The following is a 19,200-nucleotide window of genomic DNA, read 5'->3' as shown; positions in this document are numbered from 1 at the left end:
TAGAGGGGGAGGCGTCAGTCCTGATAACTCCATGTACAGAGATCCTACGCTTCTTTGTGGTCTGGAGGTGGCTCAGTTGGTTAGAGGGTGGTGCTGATAATGCCAAGGTCATGAGTTTGATCCCTGTAGGGGACAGCTGCATATTCCTGCATTGCAGGAGATTGAACTAGATGACCCACAAGGCCCTTTCTAACTCTACAGTTCTCTGATTCTGTGATTCTAATGTTGTTGCCTTTAAGGCCTCCTCCCTAAGTTTCTCCAAAGAATTTGGCTTGCCACTGCTGGAAACAGGATACTGGGCTTTACGGACCTTTGAGTTGAATGCAGTCTCTTTCGGGGTTTATCTCATAGAATTTCCCTGTTCTTCAAAAGTGTCCTGTCAGAGAATGCATTTGTTTGTAAAAAAATGGGTATACTTAGAAATTAACCTCCAGGGTTTATAGAACGACTCCAAGTAAAGTATCCTGAAAACTGATTCTCCCCTCCGGAGATCATTAGTAAGGGATTTGTTTAATGGAGCCACACACTTACCTATCAAAAATACCCCATATAACTTAAACGGCAACACTCACAAGAGGGAGGTATATCAGCAGGCTTGGGGGAATTCTGAGGTCTGCAAAAAGACATGTTGGGGAAAAGTTGGAGGAAGCCCCCAAACAGTTCACTAAGGACTGAACATGCTCAGTGGGCATGTAATGTTCACTGCCTGTTGTTGACGGTAGGACAGAAACATTGGGTGAGGAAGGGACTAGAATGGAGTCTCTTGCATGGCCGGCTGGCATCTCAAATGGAATTCTGTTGCAGTTTCCACTTTTTAAGATACTAGACATGCTAAACACATTATATGGCACATCTCTTTCTCTGTGAATGAGTATATGCGCTTTCTGAGTGAGCAGAAAGAAGAAATGGAAATGGGAAGGAGACGGCAAGCATCTTTCAATAAGGATAGGTAATAGTTCATCTCCACTGAAGAACAGAGATATTATGCACATTTCATATATTCTGCCACTCATAAGCATGGGTAGGCAAACTAAGGCCCGGGGGCCGGATGCGGCCCAATTGCCTTCTAAATCCGGCCCATGGATGGTCCGGGAATCTGCCTGTATTTACATGAGTAGAATGTGTCCTTTTATTTAAACTGCATCTCTGGGTTATTTGTGGGGCATAGGAATTCATTCATTTCCCCCCCTTCAAAATATAGTCCGGTCCCCCACAAGGTCTGAGGAACAGTGGACCGGCCTCCTGCTGAAAAAGTTTGCTGACCCCTGCTCACTGCTAAAAGTGTGAAATGCAAGGTATAGCATTGTGGGTGCCATGAAGAGGAACCTGTATACAGATTTTAAATCAGATCTGCAGCCCTGACCTTGAGAACAAATCCATTCCAGGAAACTGTTACAGCAAAAAGTGAAGGTTGTCGTAACCGTGTCCTTCCTGACTGGGCTGAGCAACGGAACATAACTTACATTCTTATGGACATTCTCTCCTCTGTCACTGTTTCCGACAGAAATAACAATGGCTTCTGCTCATCACAGGATGACAACGCAACACATCCAAAAAAATTTACTGCTAGGATCTGCTTGCCGTTCCTGCCAAGAAGCCACACTTTAAAGGTATCAGACAGGAACCCAAAACACCCCACCACCCAACGCTTGCAAAGAGTCAAAATGTCGGAAGCAAAGCAACACAATTGTTGGCATTAATTGCTCATTATTCATTAGCGGCGTCCTTAGTCGCTCTTGATATTCAGGAGAGCAGATAATCCAGATAATTTTGATTTGAGGGGGCGGGTAGGGAAATAACCTAACTGCAATGGCGGAGAGAAACCATAATAAAAGATTCATAGGATTTTATATATATATAAATATAGGACTCTCATTTTCAAGAGGCATCAAAGCAGGCTGCAGCTGTTGTTATGTAAAGGCGAGAGCGCGTCGCCTCAGACCGTTTGCTGGTGTCAGTTTGTGTTTGGCGTTACTGAAATTACACTAGGCCAACCCCCGCGCTTGGACCTCTTAGGCCTTCTGAATTTCTGCCGGGGACTGTGTGGCTTCATGGATGGGGGGGGTCCTCCTGCTGTTTCTCAAGGTAGCCCGTCTTTGGTGGGCTGAGAGGCCTTTTCTCCCCAGAGGGATGGCTCACATCCACTTCCCCTGCCTGAGAAATCCCTGAACCCTCCTCCTGTCCTTTCTCCGGGGCTCCGGGATCTGTTTTGGCTCCTGTGCCGCTATCTGCTTCTGATAAGCGTAGGTTGGAGTCTGGGGGCGTCTCTGGGGAATCTGGCAGGCGGGGGCCGGCTGAGGTCATGCAGCTTTCCGCTGAGTCCCCTTTCTCTGCTTTTGGCTGTTCCAGCATCTCCGGTCCCCCAGCGCCCGGCTGGGTTCTGGTCCCCTCAGGAACCGACTCCCCCTTCTCCGGTTTTATCTTCGTCCACACAAAAGCGCCGCGTTTCTGGAAAGGGAAACAAGGTTGATGTTAAGCAGGGGGACTTCGGCGGTGAGGAGATGCAGCTGTGAGCTGAATTTATTTATTAGCTCAAGTGCTGGCTGGTCTCTCTCTCTCAGGCCTCTCCTCTGGCCAACGGGGGCTGGGATATAGCTGGGAGCAAACAGAACGGCTGAGCCATCATCTCGCCTGGTTTGCAAAACAAGGATGTGGGTGGACGGGGGAAGGCAACAGGTGAAAACGAAAGAGACAAAACCTTGCCAATGCCATCCCTTTTCCTGCCCCCCTCCCCAGTTCTGCTTTTTTTTATTTGAAAATGGCTACGGTGCTCTTGCAAACTGGCATTTTCTTTTCCGCAGGGCAGCGCCTATCCCCGTCAAATTTTATTTCTTGCCACACGGGTTGCTATGGATACAATTTCAAACCCCTGGCTGATGCAGGCCAAAGATTTATGAGCACTCGCCAAATGACTTTGGCCATTAAGGGTTGCATGAGAAGAATAGGATTAATTTGATTTTATATATATAAAAGCGGGGGTGGAAGACAACAACAAGCCAAAGTGGAAACAAACAGGGCTCTGTTTGGTTGCAGCATGTCTCCGAGAACAAGGTTCTCCATTTGGAAACCTGATTCAGTGGGAATCTCTCTCTGCTCCAGTGTTAATCCTGATTCATCCCATAACCATTTCTTGGTTACCAACTTAGAAGTCCACTCAGTACAGAAGCACTTGACAAAGTCAAACAGACAAAAATAATTATGTTAAGACATGGACGGACATTTAAAAAGATAGGTTAGGATGGGAGAAATTAAAATTGTCTCTACTGGGTCGAATTTTTGTGATAAAATGTGAATATATTGCCCAGAATGATGTTTTTGTTCCAAACAATGCCTATTATAGCTAATGACTTACCATTCAGACAACGGCAAAAACTAGCATCTTTTGATAAAAGCAGAAGGCAGCCTGTCATTTTTCACGTATCTCCAAATTAAAGAAAGTTTGGTACTGGGAGATACCAAGGAATAATCAAAATTACCAGAAACCGGGTGGCTTTTCAAATAGGCAATGTTTGCTCTAAAATCAAATTGCTAAATTATAATTTCACTGGAATTAACGTTCCAATGAAGTTTTTGAAAGTCAGCTCCTACTAGACTGAAGATATTGAAATTGAGTGGCCCTGGCCGTGGGGCTTGGGGGAGGTCCGGATCCAGCCCTTTGGCAAGCTCCAGCTCTGCAAATCCCTGCTTCAGAGAATCTCAGTGGAAGTTTAATTTCTTATCAGACTTCATGCCTTCCCTGGGGGTGGCTTACAACCATAATTGCAACAATGATGTAGCTGGGACACTGGAGAAGCCTTAGTCCTAGGCATACTGAGGGATAATAATTCTTACGCTTAGCAAACCATGTCTGGGTTTTTAAAATCATAGAACTGTAGTGTTGGAAGGGACCAGTAATGCAGGAATCAATAGGTAATACTAAGGTGCAACACACACACAGTTCCAATTTTAACAACAACAACAATTCACTATTTATACCCCACCCATCTGGCTGGGTTTCCCCAGCGACTTTGGGCAGCTCCCAGCAGAATATTAAAAACACGATAAAACATCAAACATCAGAAACTTCCCTAAACAGGGCTGCCTTCAGATGCCTTCTTAAGGTCAGATAGTTGTTTATTTCCTTGACATCTGAAAGGAGGCCGTTCCACAGGGTGGGTGCCACTACCGAGAAGGCCCTCTGTCTGGTTCCCTGTAACCTCACTTCTCGCAGGGAGGGAACCGCCAGAAGGCCCTTGGAGCTGGACCTCAGTGTCTGGGCTGCACGATGGGGGTGGAGACGCTCCTTCAGGTATACTGGGCTGAGACCATTTAGGGCTTTAGAGGGACTACATCAGGACCACAGCATGTGGGAAGGGGGAAGTTTAACAACAACAAAAAACTCCTCCTCCTGCACTGAATTTAGTCTTTGAGGTGGAGGGTGGTAGGAAGTCCTTGGTCCCTCACATCACAGTGGTAATAATAATAATAATTTTTTATTTATACCCCGCCCTTTCTGGTTCAAAAACCTGGCTCAGGGCAGCTAACAACAAATTTAAAACACTTAATTGTAAAAGCAGCATAAAATACAGTATAAAAACATGAATAACAATAAAATTCAAAATTCAGAAATCAATTTACGGAAAACAAGCGCTAGATAATCCCCAGGGCTAGCAGGCTGAATTGGTCCTACTTGGGCCAGCGAGGAGGCCAGGGGAGAATTAGCTGTGGGGTCTCAGAGCGGGTGATCTTCATAAAAGGGGAGGGGGAGGGAAGAGAAGGGAAATAAAAGATCAGGTTGAATTCAAATTAAAGACCAGGTGGAATAGCTCTGTCTTACAGGCCCGAAGGAAGGAGGTTCAATCCTGAAGGGCCCTAGTCTCATGGGACAGAGCATTCCACCAGGTCGGAGCCATCACTGAAAAGGCCCTGGCCCTGGTGGAGGATTGTCTTACTTCCTTAGGGCCCGGGACCTCTAAACTATGGTTATTCATGGACCTTAAGGTCCTCTGCAGGGCATACCAGGAGAGGCAGTCCCGTAAATATGAGGGCCCTAAGCCACAAAGGGCTTTAAAGGTCAAGACCACCACCTACCCACCTCTTGCCTTCTCCTACAACATCCCAGGGTCTTTTGTAAGGCAACCAAGTCTCAAGAAAGACATTGCCCCGTCTTTCTAAGGCCATTGGGCTGGTTTGACAGCAGGCATGCCGTTTGCAAATACCCAAAGCCGGTGACTGCAACGCACGCAATGACATTCCCTAGTCCCAGAACAATGTGCTGGAGGCCTTAGGGGTAAACACATCCTTCTGGCTTCCTGCTGAACGCCCAGAGCACAGGATGCACATGGCCTTACCTTCCCTTGATAGGGGATGCAGGGAGTGGCTCTGGCATTGTAGTCGTATTTGAAAGTGATCTGCTCTTGGAAAATTCTCGGAAGGCGGCCCGGCAACGGAGGAGCTGCGAGTGGAACTGCGATAGAAAATGCACAGTATAGTCTTGCTTCCAGGTGGTTTGCATGGCTACATTGCATGCGGGAGACAGGAACACAGGAATCTGCCTTATAGTGACTTGGACCACTGTGTGATGGCCTGGGACTCGGAGCTGAGGACCTGAGGAATCCCAGCCTGCACAGGAGTCCCCGCCTCCAGAACCAGCTGAGCCGGGGTTGGGGCTTGAGCCTGAAGGGTCCTCACCTGTGCTGGATCCTCAGGTGCAGGCACCAGCTGAGTCTGCTCTGGCTCCTGAGGTGATGGAGGACCCATTGCCTGCAGGTGCTCCACTCTCAGCCCTGTCAGAGGAAGCTGAGGTTGCCTCTGGGTCCAGTAACCCTCCAGCCTCTCCTGAGCTGCAGAGGCTCAGGGCAGAGAGGCGGAGGGAACTAAGTTCCCGCAGGAGGAGTGCTCGCCTCCAGGCCAGGAGAAGCGAGTCACCAGAGGATCGGGGCCGCCCAAGTTGCGGGAGCAACGTTGTTGGTAGCCAGTTCCTGCCTGCACCCTGTCCTGCTTCTCTGCCGGAGCTCCTGACTTCACCCGACTCCCTGCCCTGCACCCAGCTTCAGCTACTCGGACTGCCTCCACGTTGCACCTTTGACCACGGACCAGACTCGAACCTCGCCTCACGGTTAACCCTCAGGACCAGCACACACTGGTTCATCAAGCTTAGTATTGTCTACGCCAGCCTTTCTCAACCTATGGGTCCCCAGCTGTTGTTGAACTAAAACTTCCATCACCCTTAGCTAGCAAGGCCAGAGCTCAGGGATGATGGGAGTTGTAGTCCAGCAACATCTGGGGACCCACAGGTTGAGAACCACTGGTCTACACAGAATGGTAGCATCTCAACATGGTTTCAGAGAAGGGTTCTCTCCAAGCCCTACATAGAGTTGGCAGGGACTGAACATGGGACCTTCTGTATGCAAAACAGATGCTCTACCCCTGAGCTATGCCACTTTCCTGATCTGTCCCAGGTGAATAAATAATAATAATAATAATAATAATAATAATAATAATACATTTATTCCTTATACCCCATCCATCTGGCCGGGCTGCCCCAGCCACTCTGGGCGGCTTCTAGCACATATAAAAACATAATAAAACAGCAAACGTTAAAAACCTCCCGATACAGGGCTGCCTTCAGATGCCTTCTAAAAATCGTGGTCTTTATCTCCTTGACATCTGATGGGAGGGCGTTCCACAGGGCGGGTGCCACTACCGAGAAGGCCCTCTTCCTGGGTCCCTGTAATTTCGCTTCTAGCAGTGACAGAACTGCCAGAAGGCCCTCGGAGCTGGGCTCTGAACAATCGGTTCAATAGGGCTGATGTATTTTATTAACGTTTAAGAAATGGTGAGGTTGCATCTTACTGAATTTCTGCAATATTAGATAACTGCGATAGGAGATAACCTGTTAGAAAACTTGTTGAGGCTTCTGTTGTTCCACATTATACAACACCCTCACAACACATATCTGAAGGCTCCCTGTATCACACCATTTCTGGCTAGAAGCCCCCAAAAAAGTCTCCACTGTTCAGAACTGGTCCACAGACACAGTTTCTTTTGTGGCTCAGTAGGTCAAAGCGAGGCTAAATAAACAACTGTCAGGAGTGGCTTAAGAGCCGGACTAGCAAATCCGGCTACAATGCCTTCACGTTCGGCTTGGTGACCCAGGATGTCCTTTTCAGCCCCTGCGAAGCTACACTAATGCCCAGGGAAAGGTTAGCTGTCGGTTGTTTCAAAGAATGCAAAGCCCAAATGCTGACCTACACATTCAAAGCATTGTCTCCAGCTTCTATGAGAAATCTGGCTTGCAGGAGCCACGCTGGATTTCTGCAGAATATTTCTTTGTGTGTGCTTATAGCCTTTTAGGGACCGGTTCTGCCAAGCCCGGCATCTCTGCCGAGTCGCTGTCCCCTTGACTTGAAGAGCACCAGCCCAAATCCAGACAAACAGCTGGCTCCATATTGGCAGTCCAACAAACACGCTCACATATGGAAGCTATCCTCACCGCCGCCCTTGTAAACACGGAAATGTGACTGGAGTTGTCATGCTCTGGCTATTTGCTGCTTGCTATAGCTCAGCCATCCGTCATCGTTCGCAAACAAGCTGGATATCTATTGTGGGGCTGAATTATTGCGGAGAAGTTGACTAAAGGCAGAACCGAAGGTTCTCCTGGGAGGAGAAGCAGAAGGAAATACCGTGTTTATATGAATCTAATGCCCCATCTCAAAAAGCAGAGACATCACCTTGCCAACAAAGGTCCGTAGAGTTAAAGCTATGGTTTTCCCAGTAGTGATGTATGGAAGTGAGAGCTGGACCATAAAGAAGGCTGATCGCCGAAGAATTGATGCTCTTGAATTATGGTGCTGGAGGAGACTCTTGAGAGTCCCATGGACTGCAAGAAGATCAAACCTATCCATTCTGAAGGAAATCAGCCCTGAGTGCTCACTGGAAGGACAGATCCTGAAGCTGAAGCTCCAATACTTTGGCCACCTCATGAGAAGAGAAGACTCCCTGGAAAAGACCCTGATGTTGGGAAAGATGGAGGGCACAAGGAGAAGGGGACGACAGAGGACGAGATGGTTGGACAGTGTTCTTGAAGCTATCAGCATGAGTTTGACCAAACTGCGGGAGGCAGTAGAAGACAGGAGTGCCTGGCGTGCTCTGGTCCATGGGGTCACGAAGAGTCGGACATGACTAAACAACAACAACAATGCCCCATCAGATCTAATGTACACCTCAATTTTCAAGATCTTGAAACCAAAAAAGCATTTGCTGGAGAATGTAAACGTGCCACCAAATCTAATGTGCACTCTAATTTTTGCGATGTAATTTGGCCAAAAAAAATGCACATTACATTCAAGTAAATACAGTACCTTACATCACTTTTTTTTTTAAAAAAAGGGTTTTGCCAATCAATGGGAAACGAAGGCCACAAGTGATGGCTTCTGCAGACTGAATCGCCAAAGTCAGCAGAGCTTGCTTAAATTAATACTGCCATAAAGACTCTGCTCCAAGATCTAAGGACAAGGAAATATCTGCAAGCTAACATTGCAGCCTGATTGCGGGGTAGGGGGTGGGGCGGGACAGAAAGCCCCCAAACTGGGAGCTACTGTTCTTCGTGGTTTCATCAATCGAACTGAACTGAAAGGTGCCTATTGCTTTATGATCAGGAGAAAGTGATTTAAGCAGAGACTGAGAATGGAAGAGTTGAAGGCACTGGAATAGGATCTTTGTTACCTAGGGTGTAGAAACTCATTTACACTACCATCTCTCTGGCTGCAGGTTTCTGAAGCACTGTACACATAGCTGACGATGGGACGGGCGTGCAGATTATGGGGAACAAAGCCCACACCAAAATTTGGTGCTCCCACCACACCTCTCGCCTCCCATTGCTCGTAATTGTTGCGGCACCTCCCATGGTGGCCTCTCGGCTCAGCACTCAGTATGGCCAAAACGGTCGCACTCCTGCAAATCTGCCTCTGCTGTGTTACACCACCATCATGAATCAGCTTGAAACCGGAATTCACAGGAAGTGGTTGAAGCTGAGAATTAGGAATCAATACATGTTAGGTCAGCGAAATGTGGCCAGATTTTGGAGCCATCACTCAATGGCGGAGCATGTGGTCCGCCTGAAGGTGGCAAAAGGTTCAATAACAGTTCAGTAACAGCCACGAGGGAGCCTGATTTTGTAAGCAAATATACTACTGCAGCAATCTCTGTTTCCATCAAGCAGCACTTGACATCTGTTGGCTGTTTTCTGTTCCGACTACACCTGTGCATGCAACAGGTCATAGTTTCGACCACATCACATCAGCCAAACTGATAGAGACCACCTATCCGCAACTGAACCAACCCAGAACCTGCAGTCATCACCTGAGGACTTTCTTCATCTGTCTGCTGCACGTGAGGTCCAGAGGGCAGCAACACGAGAACAGGTCTTTTCTGTGGTGGCTCCCCATTTGTGGAATGCTCTCCCCAGTGAGGCTTGCCTGGTGCCTTCACTAAATACCTTTAGGTGCCAGGCAAAAACATCTCTCTTCTCCCAGGCCTTTGGCTGGTCTAGACATTCTATGGCCTTTGAAATGTGTTCATGGGAGAGGGGTTATTGGCTCGCTTTTGTTTCATTGTGGATTTTGCGATCTCATTTTGTATTTTTTATATTGCGAACCACCCTGTCATCTTGGCAATGAAGGGCGGAACACAGATTTAATAAAGAATAATGCTTTCACTGAAGAATTGATTGTTGAAAGAATAATTTTTCGCCAAAGAATTGATGCTTTTGAATTATGGTGCTGGAGGAGACTCTTGAGAGTCCCATGGACTGCAAGAAGATCAAACCTATCCATTCTGAAGGAAATTAGCCCTGAGTACTCAGTGGAAGGACAGATCCTGAAGCTGAGGCTCCAATACTTTGGCCACCTCATGAGAAGAGAAGACTCCCTGGAAAAGACCCTGATGTTGGGAAAGATGGAGGGCACAAGGATAAGGGGACGACAGAGGACGAGATGGTTGGACAGTGTTCTCGAAGCTACCGGCATGAGTTTGACCAAACTGCGGGAGGCAGTGGAAGACAGGAGTGCCTGGCGTGCTCTGGTCCAGGGGGTCACAAAGAGTCGGACATGACTAAACGACTAAACAACAACAATGCTTTTGTAGAAGCAGAAGCTGAACCACCTTTATATTTTAACTTGTCTAGTTTTGGTGGAAAGAAAGAAGGGAAGGGAAGGTTTCCCTTAAAAGTCTTACCTATTCCACGCGAAGGTTGCCGCTTATTGTCGAATTTAAGGGGCCGAATCAATCTACAGGCTGGCTTCTGGAAATGACTTCTTTGAGTGCTCTGCTTGTCGTAAGGTGGCTTAGGGCACGGCACAACAAAGGGTTCGCTGCTTGGCCACCAATGTTCCTTTTTTAGGGAACATAAATTAATTTGTCAACAACTAGCCTATAGAATTGCCATTATTTATACTTTCCAAGTTTATACATTTCATTAATTTTACAATCAATTTAACATTTCAAAATTTGACTTCCTTCCCCCCCCTCTTTCTGCGGTTCCTTAAATGTATGTGTTTTTTTTAATATCTTCTGCATATACATTTAACTTGTTTCTTTCATTATCTACTGTAAATATATGCTCTTGTGAAACTGCAGGTTATTACAATAATCCTGCTAATGTTTTATCTGTTTACTGTTTATCTGTAAATAGTCAATAAACCATTTCCATTCTATTATAAAAAGCTTGCTATCTTTATTTCTTATTCTTCCAGTAAGTTTCGCCATTTCTGCATATTCCATAAGTTTTTGTATCCATTCTTCCTTTACTGAAACTTCTGCTCCTTTTCACTTTTGTGCAAGTAGCATTCTTGCTGCTGTAGTAGCACACATAAATAAATTTCTACAATTTAGGTAGTTCTGCTCCTATAATTCCCAAAATTCTCCCCCCGCCCCTTCTGATGAAACCATGCTTTGGTGCATAGGTGGGGAACCTTCTTCACACCGAGGGTCACTTTGCCTCATGGGCAGGCTTCCAGGGGCCGCATAGCAATGGCAGGCGGTTCTAAAAGCAAATGGATGTGCCAGATACCTTCCTGCAGAAATTTGTGGTTCTTGTACACAAAAACCGGACTGTCTTGCCAGAGTGGTGCATGCTCTAGTTATCTCCCGCTTGGATACTGCAATGCGCTCTACGTGGGGCTACCTTTGAAGGTGACCTGGAAACTGCAATTAATCCAGAATGCGGCAGCTAGACTGGTGACTGGGAGCGGCCGCCAGGACCACATAACACCAGTGGTGAGAGATCTGCATTGGCTCCCGGTACATTTCTGAGCACAAATCAAAGTGTTGGTGCTGAACTTTAAAGCTCTAAATGGCCTCGGTCCTGTATACCTGAAGGAGCGTCTCCACCCCCATCGTTCAGCCCGGACACTGAGATCCAGCGCCGAGGGCTTTCTGGCAGTTCCCTCCCTGTGAGAAGCCAAGTTACAGGGAACCAGACAGAGGGCCTTCTCGGTAGTGGCGCCCGCCCTGTGGAACGCCCTCCCTTCAGGTGTGAAGGAAATAAGTAGCTATCTTATCTTTAAAAGACATCTGAAGGCAGCCCTGTTTAGGGAAGTTTTTAATATTTAATGCTGTATTGTTTTTAACACTCGATTGGAAGCCGCCCAGAGTGGCTGGGGAAACTCAGCCAGATGGGCGGAGTATAAATAATAAATTATAATATAATAATAATAATAATAATAATAATAATAATAATAATTATTATTATTATTATTATTATTATTATTATTATTATTATTATTATTAAAAATGCAAGCACAGCACTCTAGACTCCCTCCAGGGATGCAAAAAGCATGATCACAATTCCAGAACACATTCCGGCCAGGCAAAAAAATATTTGAGGGTATAGGGCAGGACCAGTGAGGGTTGTGGCCTGGGAAGAGTCCTGAGGGCCAGACCGAGAAACCAAGAGGGCTACATTTGGCCCCCAGGCCTGAGATTCCCCAGTCTGGGTTTAGCACTGTGGCAAAACTGGACCATGATCTCACTTTCACTAAGCCATCCTCACCTGCTTTGATTTTGTGCTGTCTGTGTCCATATACAATATTGGCTTATTTAAAAACTTGGTGTTGAGCTTAATGCATTTTGCGTGTATCGGCTGAGGGTTATTACGGCACTCCAGCTTATACTGCTGTTCCTTTGGCGTATGTACCTCTTCAGTTTTAGCTAGCACCTTATACCTTTCTGGGAGCTCGAGGTTAAGTACTCTGTAGGAATCTGGGCTGAAAAAATATGAGAATGCAGGACAGCATTTACTACCCTGGAAATGACGCTGATTTTAAAAACACACACAGAAAACCCACTTCCAAAGGTTCAGCTCAAAAGTGTGGAAATCTCCCTCAAGTTAAAACAGCAGGCGTTTGTTCTTTTTTAAAGTGCATGGATATTTGGTTAAAAAAAGGCCTCTCCATCACAATACAATTGCAACAACAAATGCAATATGTATTTGAGCAATACAGGCAAGGTAAAACGGAAATAAAATAAGAGTAAGTGGGAAACGTAACGGGAGTTCGGTAACATAGCATAGCTAGCAAGCAAGGAAAACAACATTTCTTGGGTTAATTGGTGTATATATTGGCATCTAGTATCGGCATTAAGATGCCGGCTTAAAACTCACCAGTGCACTCAGGCTTTCCCCGAAGGGTGATCCAGCTATGTAGATCTCATAAATCTGATCTACCGATTTGCGATGCGTTTGTTTTGCTGCTGTAAATTTATTGTTGATTTTGGTGTATGCAATCAGAAATGAAGCCATGCAGATGTGAACCGATGTGAAGTGCATGAGGCAGGGGGAAGGAGCACTTTGCTGGGCTCCAAGACAGAAATGAGAACACACCCTTAGCTCCTGCGCTCTTTCCTGCTCCGAGTCTGCCGTGCCTTGTCTGCGCCCTTCCAGCAACTGGGCGTCTGAAATACCTTGTTCTCGATAAGCGGCTGTTCAGGAAGGGCTCGTTCTAAAATTAATGGGTGAGCCTGTCCCCACTCAACATTCCACCTTGCCAGGCTTGCATTCCTGGTCCTCACCCTTCCCCTCCGACAGCAACAGCCCTTCCTCCCAGATTTATTAACGGCTTGCTGGGAAGTCAATCCAAAGACGACCCATCTCCCTTTGAGCTCTGACACTGGAGGCTAGACTCATCATCTCCATCACCTTGCCTCTAATGGGTTTTTCCTCCTCACCCCTGATAGCATCCTCGAATAATGGCCCATATCTGCTCCTGGTGCCTGCTTCTCAGCTGAAAAACCCCACCTCTTCCCCACTCCACTGCTCCCTGGCCTGCATTTTATAGGCACTTAGTGATGTCGTCTCCAAAGGGCCCTGCTACAAGGCAGCTTTCAAGCACCATTCAAGGTCAATAAGCTCTCAAGATATTGAACGTATTGCTAGATCTATCTATATATGCCATGTGTTTTGGCATGTGTGTGTGCATGCGCAGGACTGTTTTCTACTTCGGGGTTTCTGGATTCTTCTAAATGGATAGAACAGACTTTCAGTCAAGGCTGGCCCAAGACATTTTGGCACCTGAGGTGGACCCCAGATTGGAGTCCCAGATTGGAGGGCTGAGGGGAGATCTATATCACCAGTGTCAAAGCAATGATTCTTCAACATCAACTTCATTGGACTGGTCACATTGTGCGGATGCCTGATTATCATCTTCCAAAGCAACTACTCTACTCCAAACTTAAAAATGGAAAGCGTAATGCTGGGGGTCAACAAAAGACTCTTTCAAGGCAAATCTAAAAAGATGTAGTATAAACACTGACAACTGGGAAACACTGGCTTGCGAGTGCTCCAATTGGAGAACAGCCTTTACCAAAGGTGTCATGGACTTTGAAGATGCTCAAACTCAGGACGAAAGGGAGAAACGTGCTAAGAGGAAGGCATGTTTGGCACCATGATCAACTCCCGCCAGGAAACCTATGTCCCCATTGTGGAAGGACGTGTGGATCCAGAATTGGCTTCCATAGTCACTTATGGACTCACTTTTAGAACCGTGTTTATGGAAGACAATCTTACTCGGCTACGAGTGATTGCCAAAGAAGAAGAATATCAGGAACATGTACATCAGGAACAGCAGGACATTGGGATCTGCTGCCCTGGTGGATCTCTTGCCTCATGGGTAGGCAGGTCCTGCTGCTGTGTGAGGATAGAGAGGGGCATTTGTCCGTGCAGGAAAGAGGGAAGCCCCAGTTTTCATTTATCCCTTTGCTTTCAGGGGCCATGGGGCAAGAAGCTTGTCCCAAGTCACAAAAGCAATGACTTCAGCCTTTCTGCATGCAGCTCTACGTGCCCTCTCCTTGAAGAGCCAGAAGCAGCTGCTATTTCTTTTCCTTGCTCATGTTGGCCAGAGGGAGAGAAGAACAGGGAGCGATGGGAAGAAGAGAAGAATTATCCCTGACCCCTGACGCCAACCCAGGCATGCCTCTTTGGAAATATTAAGAGGAGGGACTCATGGAGAGATGAAACAGGCAGCCCTTGCTGATGACAAGCAATTCTGCTGCACCTCTGCACCAGATGTGACTGGATTATCCAATCACAGCTGATGCAGAGACATGCTCTGGGACAGAAGAGCATCACTCACTGCGAGCAGGGAGTTTCGGTGGCCGGCAGCGGCCTTTTGACAGTTGCCTGTCATGACACGCTGTTCGTTTGGGAACAGCTGCCTGGGTGGACAATGCCAAGGGTTAGAGAGCTGCATCATTTTTCATAGCTCTTGTGAGCGAAGAAAATTGGTCTCAAATAACCGAGTACATCTGTTCTAGCTTACGAACTAGAAGGGTTTGTTTTTATTTTATGTACTAGAAAGCTTTGGGGGCAAGTGGGAGGTATGTGTTTGTTTGTTTGTTTGTTTGTTTGTTTGTTTGTTTTGGTAAGAAAAATATAAATGGTTTTATGAAATCGGTATCACCTGATGGAGGTTTAATACGTTTTGTGAGTTTGGTGAGTTTAGTATGGGTTTAGTATGGGTATACTTTATTGAGTTTAGTATGGGTATACTTTATTGCTGTGAAGTTGCTTTAGGAGTTTGCTTTTGTGGGGGGGGGCGGGAATAATGGGGTGTTTTTTTAAAAAAAAATTTTAACCGTTTGCCCCAAATTATCCTCAGAGGACTACCTGCACTGTTTTCACTTGTTGTGAAGATAAAACACTTTGATAAAACACGCATTGATTTGGCTTTGGTATGAGAGCTGGGGGATAGGAATACAGGCAAAGCCTGTTACAGCAAGAGTTAGGTGCCTTTAGTGCTGTAGGCCTAACTTCCTCCCACTCCAAATCAGGCAGGCACAGTCCCTGATATGTTTCAGGTGCCAGGTTAAAATGGTTTTATTCCATTATTGGAATATGAATGCTGTTCCAGCATTTGCCGTCTTCTGATATTCTAGCTTATGTTTTAAGTTCTGTGTATTTTATGCTCTACACTTTTTTTAAGCTGCTTTGAGACAAATTGTGGAAAGCGGGGTATAAATTTCTTGAACAAAACAAAATTATTTCTGTAACTGCATTCCTGGCTCAGGAACATTGCCACCATGGAATACACTTGAAATTTGTTACCTGATGCCCATCAAAAGCCGCGTCAGAAACTAGTACAGTGGTACCAGCATGAGTTTGACCAAACTGCGGGAGGCAGTGGAAGACAGAAGTGCCTGGCGTGCTCTGGTCCAGGTGGTCACAAAGAGTCGGACACGACTAAACGACTAAACAACAACAACAGTACAGCAACAATGCAGAAAAGCTGCAATACTGCTTCATGACATACGACCAAAGGAATACTTTGAATTATTAGTTGAAAGGAGAGATGGAGATTTGGAAAACATAGTAACCACCTCCCTACAATCAAGCAAGACTTTGGAGCCTTTTAACAGCTAACAGGAAAGCAGATGAGGTTCAGGAAGTGATGCCTTTTTATGCCACTGCACGCAGGAAACACTGAAGCTGTGGTCCTCTACTTACAATGGTGTAAGCCCCAACTAAAACCACTGTGATTTGCTTCTAAGTAGACACTGTAAACCTACCTCTCCTAGAGCTCTTCAGGGCTGATAAGCTCTGGCAGGTTTCACTTGTTATTTTTGAAAGCAGCAAACTTTTAAAGATTATTTAAAAGCTTTAATTTTTATTTTATTTTATTTTGAAAAGAGCAAACTTTCAAAGCTTTTAAAACCGTGATCATCGCCCCTTTTGCGAAGAGCATCACAGTCAGGGCCAGATTTAGGTTTGATGAGGCCCTAAGCTACTGAAGGTAATGGGGCCCTTTATGTGTCCAGCTGTCCTTTGTCAACAACAAATTGCCACTGTTTTTTGTGCTGAGTAGGGACACGGGTGGCGCTGTGGGTTAAACCACAGAGCTTAGGACTTGCCGATCAGAAGCTCGGCGGTTCGAATCCCCACGACGGGGTGAGCTCCTGTTGCTCGGTCACTGCTCCTGCCAACCTAGCAGTTTGAAAGCACGTCAAAGTGCAAGTACTGGTAGATAAATAGGTACCGCTCTGGTGGGAAGGTAAACGGCACTTCCGTGCGCTGCTCTGGTTCGCCAGAAGCGGCTTAGTCATGCTGGCCACATGACCCGGAAGCTGTACGCCGACTCCCTTGGCCAATAAAGCGAGATGAGTCGGCCTCAACTGGACCTAATGATCAGGGGTCCCTTTACCTTTTACAGTCATACCTCGGGTTGAATGTGATTCAGGTTGAGGGCGTTCGAGTTGCGCTCCGCGACAACCCAGAAGTAACAGAGCGTGTTACTTCCGGGTTTCGCCATTTGCGCAGAGGTTCAAAATTACGTCACGCGCATGCGCAGAAGCAGCAAAACATGACCCACGCACGCACCGTCGTGTCTTGCATTGCGTTCAGGATACGAAAGGGGCTCTGGAACGGATCCCGTTCGCATCCTGAGGTACCACTGTATATGCTATACAGTGGTACCTCAGGTTAAGTACTTAATTCGTTCTGGAGGTCTGTTCTTAACCTGAAACTATTCTTAACCTGAAGCACCACTTTAGCTAATGGGGCCTCCTGCTGCCACTGCGCAGCCGGAGCACGGTTTCTGATCTCATCCTGAAGCAAAGTTCTTAACCCGAGGTACTATTTCTGGGTTAGCGGAATCTGTAACCTGAAGAGTATGTAACCTGAAGCGTGTGTAACCTGAGGTACCACTGCATATGCTATATGGTAATTTATGGACCTAACAGGTATCTAAAGCCATTTGCACGTAACAAAATATGTATTTTATCAAAGTGATTGTTGAGCTGAAATACAATTAAGATAAAGTATATTAATACTAAATTTATTGGGGGGGGCAAGAAAGTGGAGCCCTAAGCTATAGCTTCTTTAACTTATAGGTAAATCTGACGTGGATGGCACTGTGGGTAAAAGCCTCAGCGCCTAGGACTTGCCGATCGAAAGGTCGGCGGTTCGAATCCCCACGGCGGGGTGCACTCCCGCTGCTCGGTACCAGCGCCTGCCAACCTAGCAGTTCGAAAGCACCCCCAGGTGCAAGTAGATAAATAGGGACCGCTTACTGGCGGGAAGGTAAACGGCGTTTCCGTGTGCTGCGCTGGCTCGCCAGATGCAGCTTTGTCACGCGACCCGGAAGTGTCTCCGGACAGCGCTGGCCCCCGGCCTCTTGAGTGAGATGGGCGCACAACCCCAGAGTCTGTCAAGACTGGCCCGTACGGGCAGGGGTACCTTTACCTTAAATCTGGCACTGTGACAGTACCCTTCATGCAGGGTTTCTCCAAACCAGCCCTGGCACCCTTCTGGCACAAGGGTGGGCTGAATATGTGGGGGCCTTTTAAAATCAATATCTCCTGATTCTGGGTGGGGGATGGAAGGGGGGCTGCCTCTGCAAAGCCACCTCCCGCAGATCTCCCTGGCAAGAGATGCTGCAGCAACTTACATGTAGCGCGGGGGGGCCTTTTTCCGCCGCCCCATCTCCAGGATCTCGTACAACATGGTGCTAGCAGGCTTGGCACCCAAGAGAAGGGGGAGAGGGGCGTGGGAGGGCGCGCAGCTTCGAACGCCGCGACAGGGAGATTTCAGATGCAGCGCCACGTTTTGATGCTTTGATGCCGGATGGTTGCTAGGCGACTGCAGCCTGGAGAAAGGCGGGGACAGAACGCGGAGGGCGGAATGTAGGCGGTGCGCGCTCCCCTTGGCCAATCAGAATCGCCCCTCTGGCCGTCCGTTAGTATGTACCTGTTCATGCTTTAAAGCCGGGAGAGCCAGGGAGAATCTCCTGCGCATTTACTCGGAAGTAAGCCCCGCACCTCGTGCATTGCGACTGGATCTCAGTTACTAAGTGTGATTAGGATGGAGATATTCCAAGATAAGGGCTGCAATCCTGGGGACTTGCTTTTGAGTAGCCCTACAGAGGGTTGTGTTGCAAACTGCATCGGACCTAGGCAGCCTGGGCACCATAGATTTAGAGCACATTCCTTGCTCCGATCCTGGGAAACATAGTTTCTTAAGGGTGCTGGGAATTGTAGCGCCGTGAGGGGCAAACTGCAATTCTCAGGATTCTTTGGTGGCTGAAATGTGGTGTGTGTGTGTGTGTGTGTGTCCCTTGTTTAAAAACCTCAAAATTAAGACGTTTAAATTATTAAGGAGACATCTATTAATTAAGTGGCGTTTTCAGCCTCGGCACTTACTTTTGCTCCTCCCATGTTCAGGTTGTAGCACAGAGGCGAGTGCCTCAGCTGGTGGGTTCTGGGTGCCAAGCAGACTGGAAACCGGAGAGGCAGACAGATCTGGCCCGCTGGACATAAGCCATTGTGTTGCGCAAGCCCCAGGGAACTTCCCAATGGATTGTGCTTTGAGTTAATTAGTGGGGAAATCCATACTGGATAATATTTATTTCAGGCTGGATGAGCTGTAGTTTGTTAAATGTGTTGGGGAGTGTAGCTTTGTGAGGGGTAAACTCCAGCTCCCAGGATTCATTGGGGAAGGGTTTTTTTCCTCTCCATATTTTTTATTAAAGATTTCTTGGTTTACAAAAGTATGTGCAATGTCTCTTTTTTTCAAGTTACATTTTCTACAGATCAGTTTCATTTGTTGAGACGTTAGTGTTTTAAATGTATGGTGTTTGCGCCCAGATCTCTTGGGCTGTCCCAGAACATGTCTCACCTCAAATCTATATAACTGGGCCAACCGAATCAAAATCGTGCAACACACAGTTTTCATTC

At 46.9% G+C, this 19,200-nt stretch overlaps 1 protein-coding gene across 1 annotated transcript; it reads right to left on the bottom strand.

Annotated features, from left to right (window-relative positions):
* Positions 1–1,831: 1,831 nt before the first annotated feature.
* Positions 1,832–18,088, bottom strand: C3H2orf73 (chromosome 3 C2orf73 homolog). Its single transcript, XM_053383636.1, has 5 exons — positions 17,916–18,088; positions 12,032–12,245; positions 10,216–10,372; positions 5,331–5,446; positions 1,832–2,448 (listed from the first exon to the last, which is right to left on the bottom strand). The coding sequence occupies exons 1-5, from the start codon at positions 17,969–17,971 to the stop codon at positions 2,050–2,052; spliced, it is 942 nt and encodes a 313-aa protein (XP_053239611.1). The 5' UTR covers positions 17,972–18,088; the 3' UTR covers positions 1,832–2,049.
* Positions 18,089–19,200: the final 1,112 nt, after the last annotated feature.

Source organism: Podarcis raffonei, chromosome 3 (assembly GCF_027172205.1).
Source record: "Podarcis raffonei isolate rPodRaf1 chromosome 3, rPodRaf1.pri, whole genome shotgun sequence".
Lineage (NCBI taxonomy): Eukaryota > Metazoa > Chordata > Lepidosauria > Squamata > Lacertidae > Podarcis > Podarcis raffonei.
Note: the sequence above shows the minus strand (reverse complement) of the source record. Positions and strands in the feature narration are given on the sequence as shown.